Source organism: Pseudophryne corroboree, chromosome 8 (genome assembly GCF_028390025.1).
Source record: "Pseudophryne corroboree isolate aPseCor3 chromosome 8, aPseCor3.hap2, whole genome shotgun sequence".
Taxonomy (NCBI): Eukaryota; Metazoa; Chordata; class Amphibia; order Anura; family Myobatrachidae; genus Pseudophryne; species Pseudophryne corroboree.
The window spans coordinates 4,686,348-4,696,882 of record NC_086451.1 but is presented as its reverse complement, the minus strand read 5'-3'; the positions used below and the strand labels follow the sequence as shown (position 1 = coordinate 4,696,882).

General features: G+C 50.4%; 1 protein-coding gene across 1 annotated transcript in view; it reads right to left on the bottom strand.

The window, feature by feature from the left end:
• Positions 1-494: 494 nt before the first annotated feature.
• The window catches only part of TMEM250 (transmembrane protein 250), a 29,524-nt gene continuing 19,483 nt past the window's right edge, over positions 495-10,535 (bottom strand). Inside the window, exon 2 of the mRNA XM_063935831.1 lies at positions 495-1,169. Within this exon, the coding sequence (XP_063791901.1) occupies positions 618-1,037 (420 nt within the window). The 5' untranslated portion in view covers positions 1,038-1,169 and the 3' untranslated portion in view covers positions 495-617. The remainder of the gene's footprint in view (positions 1,170-10,535) is intronic.

The following is a 10,535-nucleotide window of genomic DNA, read 5'->3' as shown; positions in this document are numbered from 1 at the left end:
CAGGACATAGCTGGATGACGCCTCCATTATTACACGTTATCAATGGCTGCACAATCTCACCTGCCGGCAGTCTATTCCCACTATGGGAGGGAGAACCAACCGCCAGACCTACCTGGGGTAGCACAAAGCGGAGATTGCTATTTAATGTCAAATAAATCATGAAAACAACCCAGCTGGACCCGGACACCGGCACATGAAGGGTTATTTCGCAACACTGCATTAACATGAGACGTAGCCCGAACCGGAGCAATTACAGCAACAAAATCAGAGACGATCTGTCACTGCGGCTCGGAACAAAGCTGCGCGGAAATGTAACGTTAATGCGTAACCACCCTAGAGCTGGAGGTGTATGGCAGTGACATGAACAGTAGCGGTGCACAAACACAGAGCCCCATCATCCTGAGGTCAGCTCCTATGGCCTCCCATGCAGTATACGCTCGTCAGAATGAGCCCCCCCGGGTGTACCACAGAACACTACACGCCGTCCAGCCACCTGACGTGTAGTTACATGCGTTTATTAAAAAAAGAATTTGCTTGTATCGATAAATAATGGGGAAACAAGACGGAATCCTATTTGAAGAGGCGAGTAAGAGCATTTGTCATCCGCATGCACCTATTTACATATCTATAAACACCATAAAACACCACCCCAGTCCTCCGACCAGCAGCATGGTTACGTGAATCCCATAAATAAGCAGCTCGTTCACCAGGCTAAAGTCGACACGCCTCCGCCCCAGCAGCAGCAGAATGATGGACAGTTTGTACTGGAGACGCAGGAACACTCGGATGCCCAGATACTGGAGGCAAAACAGGCCGGACAGCGCCACCCAGAGGATGGAAGTGAAAAGACTGCAGCTGAAGTACAGCAGGAAGCGGATGAAGCCGTACATCCATCTGGACTTCAAGTAGATGTCAAAGTTGTTGTACTTTGTGCGCACCAAGTGTGTAGTCCGCACTGGTCCGCAGGCGGAATGGAGGCAGGTGGTGTGAGGGCCGTGGAATGACCGAACCCGGCGAGGAATGGGGATCACAGGCATCGGTGACTCCACCGTGTGTAGAGTGGCAGCGGAGGACTCGGCGGGATCATATCACCAGACTGGCAGGGTGGAATGGAACCAGGAAGAAGAGGCATTCTAGGCGGGACGCTGGCGGTGTAGCCTTGTATTTACCTGGGAATGAAACAATACCAACATCAGTCACTGCAATGTGTCTGTATACTGGGGGCGGAAGACATGCTCCTGTACACTAGATGTCGGCAAGTGTCGGTGTGTGTGTCTATACTGGGGGCGGAAGACATGCTCCTGTACACTAGATGTCGGCAAGTGTCGGTGTGTGTGTCTGTATACTGGGGGCGGAAGACATGCTCCTGTACACTAGATGTCGGCAAGTGTCGGTGTGTGTCTGTATACTGGGGCGGAAGGCATGCTCCTGTACACTAGATGTCGGCAAGTGTCGGTGTGTGTCTGTATACTGGGGCGGAAGGCATGCTCCTGTACACTAGATGTCGGCAAGTGTCGGTGTGTGTCTGTATAAAGGGGGCGGAAGGCATGCTCCTGTACACTAGATGTCGGCAAGTGTCGGTGTGTGTCTGTATACTGGGGCGGAAGGCATGCTCCTGTACACTAGATGTCGGCAAGTGTCGGTGTGTGTCTGTATACAGGGGGCGGAAGGCATGCTCCTGTACACTAGATGTCGGCAAGTGTCGGTGTGTGTCTGTATACAGGGGGCGGAAGACATGCTCCTGTACACTAGATGTCGGCAAGTGTCGGTGTGTGTCTGTATACTGGGGCGGAAGGCATGCTCATGTACACTAGATGTCGGCAAGTGTCGGTGTGTGTCTGTATACAGGGGGCGGAAGACATGCTCCTGTACACTAGATGTCGGCAAGTGTCGGTGTGTGTCTGTATACTGGGGGCGGAAGACATGCTCCTGTACACTAGATGTCGGCAAGTGTCGGTGTGTGTCTGTATACTGGGGGCGGAAGACATGCTCCTGTACACTAGATGTCGGCAAGTATCGGTGTGTGTGTGTCTGTATACTGGGGCGGAAGACATGCTCCTGTATACTAGATGTCGGCAAGTGTCGGTGTGTGTCTGTATACAGGGGGCGGAAGACATGCTCCTGTACACTAGATGTCGGCAAGTGTCGGTGTGTGTGTCTGTATACAGGGGGCGGAAGGCATGCTCCTGTACACTAGATGTCGGCAAGTGTCGGTGTGTGTCTGTATACAGGGGGCGGAAGGCATGCTCCTGTACACTAGATGTCGGCAAGTGTCGGTGTGTGTCTGTATACAGGGGGCGGAAGACATGCTCCTGTACACTAGATGTCGGCAAGTGTCGGTGTGTGTCTGTATACTGGGGCGGAAGGCATGCTCCTGTACACTAGATGTCGGCAAGTGTCGGTGTGTGTCTGTATACAGGGGGCGGAAGACATGCTCCTGTACACTAGATGTCGGCAAGTGTCGGTGTGTGTCTGTATACAGGGGGCGGAAGGCATGCTCCTGTACACTAGATGTCGGCAAGTGTCGGTGTGTGTCTGTATACAGGGGGCGGAAGACATGCTCCTGTACACTAGATGTCGGCAAGTGTCGGTGTGTGTGTCTATATACTGGGGGCGGAAGACATGCTCCTGTATACTAGATGTCGGCAAGTATCGGTGGGTGTGTGTGTGTGTGTGTGTGTGTCTGTATACTGGGGCGGAAGGCATGCTTCTGTATTCTAGATGTCGGTGTGTGTCTGTATACTGGGGGCGGAAGGCATGCTCCTGTATTCTAGATGTCGGCAAGTGTCGGTGTGTGTCTGTATACTGGGGCGGAAGACATGCTCCTGTATACTAGATGTCGGCAAGTGTCGGTGTGTGTGTGTCTGTATACTGGGGGCGGAAGACATGCTCCTTTATACTAGATGTCGGCAAGTGTCGGTGTGTGTGTCTGTATACTGGGGGCGGAAGGCATGCTTCTGTATTCTAGATGTCGGCAAGTGTCGGTGTGTGTGTCTGTATACTGGGGGCGGAAGGCATGCTCCTTTATACCAGATGTCGGCAAGTGTCTGTGTGTGTCTGTATACTGGGGCGGAAGGCATGCTTCTGCATTCCAGATGTCGGCAAGTGTCGGTGTGTGTGTCTGTATACTGGGGCCGGAAGGCATGCTCCTGTATACTAGATGTCGGCAAGTGTCGGTGTGTGTCTGTGTCCACGCAACCTAGGCAACTTTGCCACAAATAATTCAGCACATAAAGTTTACCCCAGGGCTGCTATGCGTGTGGTCTCAATAAAAGGAACGGGGGGGTGGGGGGGGAGGGGTTTATATTTTCTTCATAATAAGGAACGGGGGGGGGGGGGGGGGGGGGGAGTTTATATTTTCTTCTTTATATTTTCTTCATAATTGCATTTATATGTAAGGGAATGGGAACGCTACGCACTAACACTAAAGGGGATGTTGCACACCTGCTCTCACTTCACTTAGTAACACAGTTGTTATTACGGTGATAAAATGATCTCAGATGCAATTCACTATTATCTTACTGTCATGGCAGCCATGGGGACAGAAAATAAGATTTTAAACCTACTGGTAAATCTTTTTCTCGTAGTCCGTAGAGGATGCTGGGACTCCGTAAGGACCATGGGGATAGACGGGCTCCGCAGGAGACATGGGCACTTTAAGAAAGACTTTGACTCTGGGTGTGCACTGGCTCCTCCCTCTATGCCCCTCCTCCAGACCTCAGTTAGAGAAACTGTGCCCAGAGGAGACGGACAGTACAAGAAAAGGATTTTTGTAATCCAAGGGCAAGATTCATACCAGCCACACCAATCACACCGTATAACTTGTGATATACTATCTAGTTAACAGTATGAAAAACAATATATCATCGGTCCAAGACAGATGAAACTATAACATAACCCTTATGTAAGCAATAACTATATACAAGTCTTGCAGAAGTAGTCCGCACTTGGGACGGGCGCCCAGCATCCTCTACGGACTACGAGAAAAAGATTTACCGGTAGGTTTAAAATCTTATTTTCTCTAACGTCCTAGAGGATGCTGGGACTCCGTAAGGACCATGGGGATTATACCAAAGCTCCCAAACGGGCAGGAGAGTGCGGGTGACTCTGCAGCACCGATTGAGCAAACAGGAGGTCCTCCTCAGCCAGGGTATCAAACTTATAGAACTTTGCACCCCGTTTGACCCCGACCAAGTAGCAGCTCGACACAACTGTAATGCCGAGACCCCTCGGGCAGCCGCCCAAGACGAGCCCACCTTCCTAGTGGAATGGGCCTTAACCGATTTTGGCAACGGCAATCCTGCCGTAGAATGCGCCTGCTGGATCGTGTTACAGATCCAGCGAGCAATAGTCTGCTTTGAAGCAGGGACGCCAACTTTGTTGGCTGCATACAGGACAAACAGAGCTTCTGTTTTCCTGATCCTAGCCGTTCTGGCCACGTAAATTTTAAAAGCCCTGACCACATCAAGGGACTCGGAATCCTCCAAGTCACGAGTAGCCACAGGCACGACAATAGGTTGGTTCATATGAAAGGATGAGACCACCTTAGGTAGGAATTGAGGACGGATCCGCAACTCCGCTCTATCCATATGGAAAACCAGATAGGGGCTTTTATGTGATAAAGCCGCCAATTCCGAAACTCGCCTAGCCGAAGCCAAGGCCAACAACATGACCACCTTCCAAGTGAGAAATTTCAACTCCACTGTTTTCAGTGGTTCACACCAATGAGACGTAAGGAAACTTAACACCACGTTAAGGTCCCAAGGCGCCACCGGAGGTACAAAAGGAGGCTGAATATGCAGTACTCTCTTCACAAAAGTCTGTACTTCAGGAAAAGAGGCCAATTCCTTTTGAAAGAAAATGGATAAGGCCGAAATTTGAACTTTAATGGAGCCTAATTTTAGGCCCAAATTCACTCCAGTTTGTAGGAAGTGAAGAAAACGGCCCAGATGGAATTCTTCAGTAGGAGCATTCCTGGCCTCACACCAAGAAACATATTTTCGCCATATTCGGTGATAATGATTAGACGTCACTGCCTTCCTAGCCTTTATTAGCGTAGGAATGACCTCATCCGGAATACCCTTTTCCGCTAGGATCCGGCGTTCAACCGCCATGCCGTCAAACGCAGCCGCGGTAAGTCTTGGAACAGACAGGGACCTTGTTGTAACAGGTCCTGCCTTAGGGGAAGAGGCCACGGATCTTCCGTGAGCATTTCTTGCAGATCCGGATACCATGTCCTTCGTGGCCAATCTGGAACAATGAGAATTGTTCTCACTCCTCTTTTCCTTATTATCCTCAACACCTTGGGTATGAGAGGAAGAGGAGGAAACACATATACCGACTGGAACACCCACGGTGTCACTAGGGCGTCCACAGCTACCGCCTGAGGGTCTCTTGACCTGGCGCAATACCTTTGTAGCTTTTTGTTGAGACGGGATGCCATCATGTCTATTTGGGGTAGTCCCCACCGACTTGCAATTTGCGCGAAGACTTCCTAATGAAGTCCCCACTCTCCCGGATGCAGACCGTGTCTGCTGAGGAAGTCTGCTTCCCAGTTGTCCACTCCCGGAATGAACACTGCTGACAGAGCGCTTACATGATTCTCCGCCCAGCGAAGAATTCTGGTGGCTTCCACCATTTCCACTCTGCTCCTTGTGCCGCCTTGGCGGTTTACATGAGCTACTGCGGTGATGTTGTCTGACTGGATCAGAACTGGTCGATTGCGAAGTAAGATCTCCGCTTGACGTAGGGCGTTGTATATGGCCCTTAGTTCCAGTATGTTGATGTGAAGACAAGTCTCTTGACTTAACCAAAGTCCTTGGAAATTTCTTCCCTGTGTGACTGCTCCCCAACCTCGGAGGCTCGCGTCCGTGGTCACCAGGATCCAGTCTTGAATGCCGAACCTGCGGCCCTCTAGAAGGTGAGCACTGTTTAGCCACCACAGGAGAGATACTCTGGCCCTGGGGGACAGGGTGATCCGCTGATGCAATTGCAGATGCAACCCGGACCAGTTGTCCAATAGGTCCCATTGGAAGGTCCTTGCATGGAATCTGCTGTATGGAATGGCTTCGTATGTTGCCACCATCTTTCCCAGAACTTGAGTGCAATGATGTACTGACACTTGTTTTGGTTTCAACGGGTTCATGTCATGAGTTCCTGCGCTTTTTCCGTCGGAAGAAAAACCCTTTTCTGGTCTGTGTCCAGAATCATGCCCAAGAAGGGCAGACGAGTTGTAGGATTCAGCTGCGACTTTGGAATATTGAGAATCCAGCCGTGTCGCTGTAACACATTCAGTAAAAGTGATACGCTGTTCAGCAACTTCTCCCGCAATCTCGCTTTTATAATAAGAATTTACTTACCGATAATTCTATTTCTCGTAGTCCGTAGTGGATGCTGGGGACTCCGTAAGGACCATGGGGAATAGCGGCTCCGCAGGAGACAGGGCACAAAAGTAAAAGCTTTAGGATCAGGTGGTGTGCACTGGCTCCTCCCCCTATGACCCTCCTCCAAGCCTCAGTTAGGATACTGTGCCCGGACGAGCGTACACAATAAGGAAGGATTTTGAATCCCGGGTAAGACTCATACCAGCCACACTGTACAACCTGTGATCTGAACCCAGTTAACAGCATGATAACAGCGGAGCCTCTGAAAAGATGGCTCACAACAATAATAACCCGATTTTTGTAACAATAACTATGTACAAGTATTGCAGACAATCCGCACTTGGGATGGGCGCCCAGCATCCACTACGGACTACGAGAAATAGAATTATCGGTAAGTAAATTCTTATTTTCTCTGACGTCCTAAGTGGATGCTGGGGACTCCGTAAGGACTATGGGGATTATACCAAAGCTCCCAAACAGGCGAAAGAGTGCGGATGACTCTGCAGCACCGAATGAGAGAACTCCAGGTCCTCCTCAGCCAGGGTATCAAATTTGTAGAATTTTGCAAACGTGTTTGCCCCTGACCAAGTAGCAGCTCGGCAAAGTTGTAAAGCCGAGACCCCTCGGGCAGCCGCCCAAGATGAGCCCACCTTCCTTGTGGAAAGGGCATTTACATATTTTGGCTGTGGCAGGCCTGCCACAGAATGTGCAAGCTGAATTGTACTACACATCCAACTAGCAATCGTCTGCTTAGAAGCAAGAGCACCCAGTTTGTTGGGTGCATACAGGATAACAGCAAGTCAGTTTTCCTGACTCCAGCCGTCCTGGAAACCTATATTTTCAGGGCCCTGACAACATCTAGCAACTTGGAGTCCTCCAAGTCCCTAGTAGCCGCAGGTACCACAATAAGCTGGTTCAGTTGAAACGCTGACACCACCTTAGGGAGAAACTGGGGACGAGTCCGCAGCTCTGCCCTGTCCGAATGGACAATCAGATATGGGCTTTTGTGAGACAAAGCCGCCAATTCTGACACTCGCCTGGCCGAGGCCAGGGCCAACAGCATGGTCACTTTCCATGTGAGATATTTCAAATCCACAGATTTGAGCGGTTTAAACCAATGTGATTTGAGGAATCCCAGAACTACGTTGAGATCCCACAGTGCCACTGGAGGCACAAAAGGGGGTTGTATATGCAGTACTCCTATGACAAACTTCTGGACTTCAGGAATTGAAGCCAATTCTTTCTGGAAGAAAATCGACAGGGCCGAAATTTGAACCTTAATGGACCCCAATTTGAGGCCCATAGACACTCCTGTTTGTAGGAAATGCAGGAATCGACCGAGTTGAAATTCCTCCGTGGGGGCCTTCTTGGCCTCACACCATGCAACATATTTTCGCCAAATGCGGTGATAATGTTGTGCGGTCACCTCCTTCCTGGCTCTGACCAGGGTAGGGATGACCTCTTCCGGAATGCCTTTTTCCCTTAGGATCCGGCGTTCAACCGCCATGCCGTCAAACGCAGCCGCGGTAAGTCTTGGAACAGACATGATCCTTGCTGAAGCAAGTCCCTTCTTAGTATCTCTTGAAGTTCCGGGTACCACGTCCTTCTTGGCCAATCCGGAGCCACGAGTATAGTTCTTACTCCTCTCCGTCTTATAATTCTCAGTACCTTGGGTATGAGAGGCAGAGGAGGGAACACATACACCGACTGGTACACCCACGGTGTTACCAGAGCGTCCCAGCTATTGCCTGAGGTTCTCTTGACCTGGCGCAATACCTGTCCAGTTTTTTGTTCAGACGGGACGCCATCATGTCCACCTTTGGTCTTTCCCAACGGTTCACAATTATGTGGAAGACTTCCAGATGAAGTCCCCACTCTCCCGGGTGGAGGTCGTGCCTGCTGAGGAAGTCTGCTTCCCAGTTGTCCACTCCCGGAATGAACACCGCTGACAGTGTTATAACATGATTTTTCGCCCCGCGAAGAATCCTTGCTGCCATTTCCCTCCTGCTTCTTGTGCCGCCCTGTCTGTTTACGTGGGCGACTGCCGTGATGTTGTCCGACTGGATCAGCACCGGTTGACTTTGAAGCAGAGGTCTTCCTAGGCTCAGAGCATTGTAAATTGCCCTTAGCTCCAGTATATTTATGTGGAGAGACGTCTCCAGACTTGACCACACTCCTTGGAAATTTCTTCCCTGTGTGACTGCTCCCCAGCCTCTCAGGCTGGCATCCGTGGTCACCAGGACCCAGTCCTGAATGCCGAATCTGCTGCCCTCTAGTAGATGAGCACTCTGCAGCCACCACAGAAGAGACACCCTTGTCCTTGGAGACAGGATTATCCGCTGATGCATCTGAAGATGCGATCCGGACCATTCGTCCAGCAGATCCCACTGAAAAATTCTTGCGTGAAATCTGCCAAATGGAATCGCTTCGTAAGAAGCCACCATTTTTCCCAGGACTCTTGTGCATTGATGCACTGACACTTGGCCTGGTTTTAGGAGGTTTCTGACTAGCTCGGATAACTCCCTGGCTTTCTCCTCCGGGAGAAACACCTTTTTCTGGACTGTGTCCAGAATCATCCCTAGGAACAGCAGACGTGTCGTCGGAATCAGCTGCGATTTTGGAATATTTAGAATCCACCCGTGCTGTCGTAGAACTACTTGAGATAGTGCTACTCCGACCTCCAACCGTTCTCTGGACCTTGCCCTTATCAGGAGATCGTCCAAGTAAGGGATAATTAAGACGCCTTTTCTTTGAAGAAGAATCATCATTTCGGCCATTACCTTGGTAAAGACCCGGGGTGCCGTGGACAATCCAAACGGCAGCGTCTGAAACCGATAGTGACAGTTCTGTACCACGAACCTGAGGTACCCTTGGTGAGAAGGGCAAATTGGGACATGGAGGTAAGCATCCTTGATGTCCAGGGACACCATATAGTCCCCTTCTTCCTGGTTCGCTATCACTGCTCTGAGTGACTCCATCTTGATTTGAACCTTTGTATGTAAGTGTTCAAAGATTTCAGATTTAGAATAGGTCTCACCGAGCCGTCTGGCTTCAGTACCACAAATAGTGTGGAATAATACCCCTTTCCTTGTTGTAGGAGGGGTACTTTGATTATCACCTGCTGGGAATACAGCTTGTGAATTGTTTCCAATACTGCCTCCCTGTCGGAGGGAGACGTTGGTAAAGCAGACTTCAGGAACCTGCGAGGGGGAGACGTCTCGAATTTCCAATCTGTACCCCTGGGATACTACTTGTAGGATCCAGGGGTCCACTTGCGAGTGAGCCCACTGCGTGCTGAAACTCTTGAGACGACCCCCCACCGCACCTGAGTCCGCTTGTACGGCCCCAGCGTCATGCTGAGGACTTGGCAGAAGCGGTGGAGGGCTTCTGTTCCTGGGAAGGGGCTGCCTGCTGCAGTCTTCTTCCCTTTCCTCTACCCCATGGCAGATATGACTGGCCTTTGCCCGCTTGCCCTTATGGGGACGAAAGGACTGAGGCTGAAAAGACGGTGTCTTTTTCTGCTGAGATGTGACTTGGGGTAAAAAAGGTGGATTTTCCAGCTGTTGCCGTGGCCACCAGGTCCGATGGACCGACCCCAAATAACTCCTCCCCTTTATACGGCAATACTTCCATGTGCCGTTTGGAATCTGCATCACCTGACCACTGTCGTGTCCATAAACATCTTCTGGCAGATATGGACATCGCACTTACTCTTGATGCCAGAGTGCAAATATCCCTCTGTGCATCTCGCATATATAGAAATGCATCCTTTAAATGCTCTATAGTCAATAAAATACTGTCCCTGTCAAGGGTATCAATATTTTCAGTCAGGGAATCCGACCAAGCCACCCCAGCGCTGCACATCCAGGCTGAGGCGATCGCTGGTCGCAGTATAACACCAGTATGTGTGTATATACTTTTTAGGATATTTTCCAGCCTCCTATCAGCTGGCTCCTTGAGGGCGGCCGTATCTGGAGACGGTAACGCCACTTGTTTTGATAAGCGTGTGAGCGCCTTATCCACCCTAGGGGGTGTTTCCCAACGCGCCCTAACTTCTGGCGGGAAAGGGTATAACGCCAATAATTTTCTATCGGGGGAAACCCACGCATCATCACACACTTCATTTAATTTATCTGATTCAGGAAAAACTAC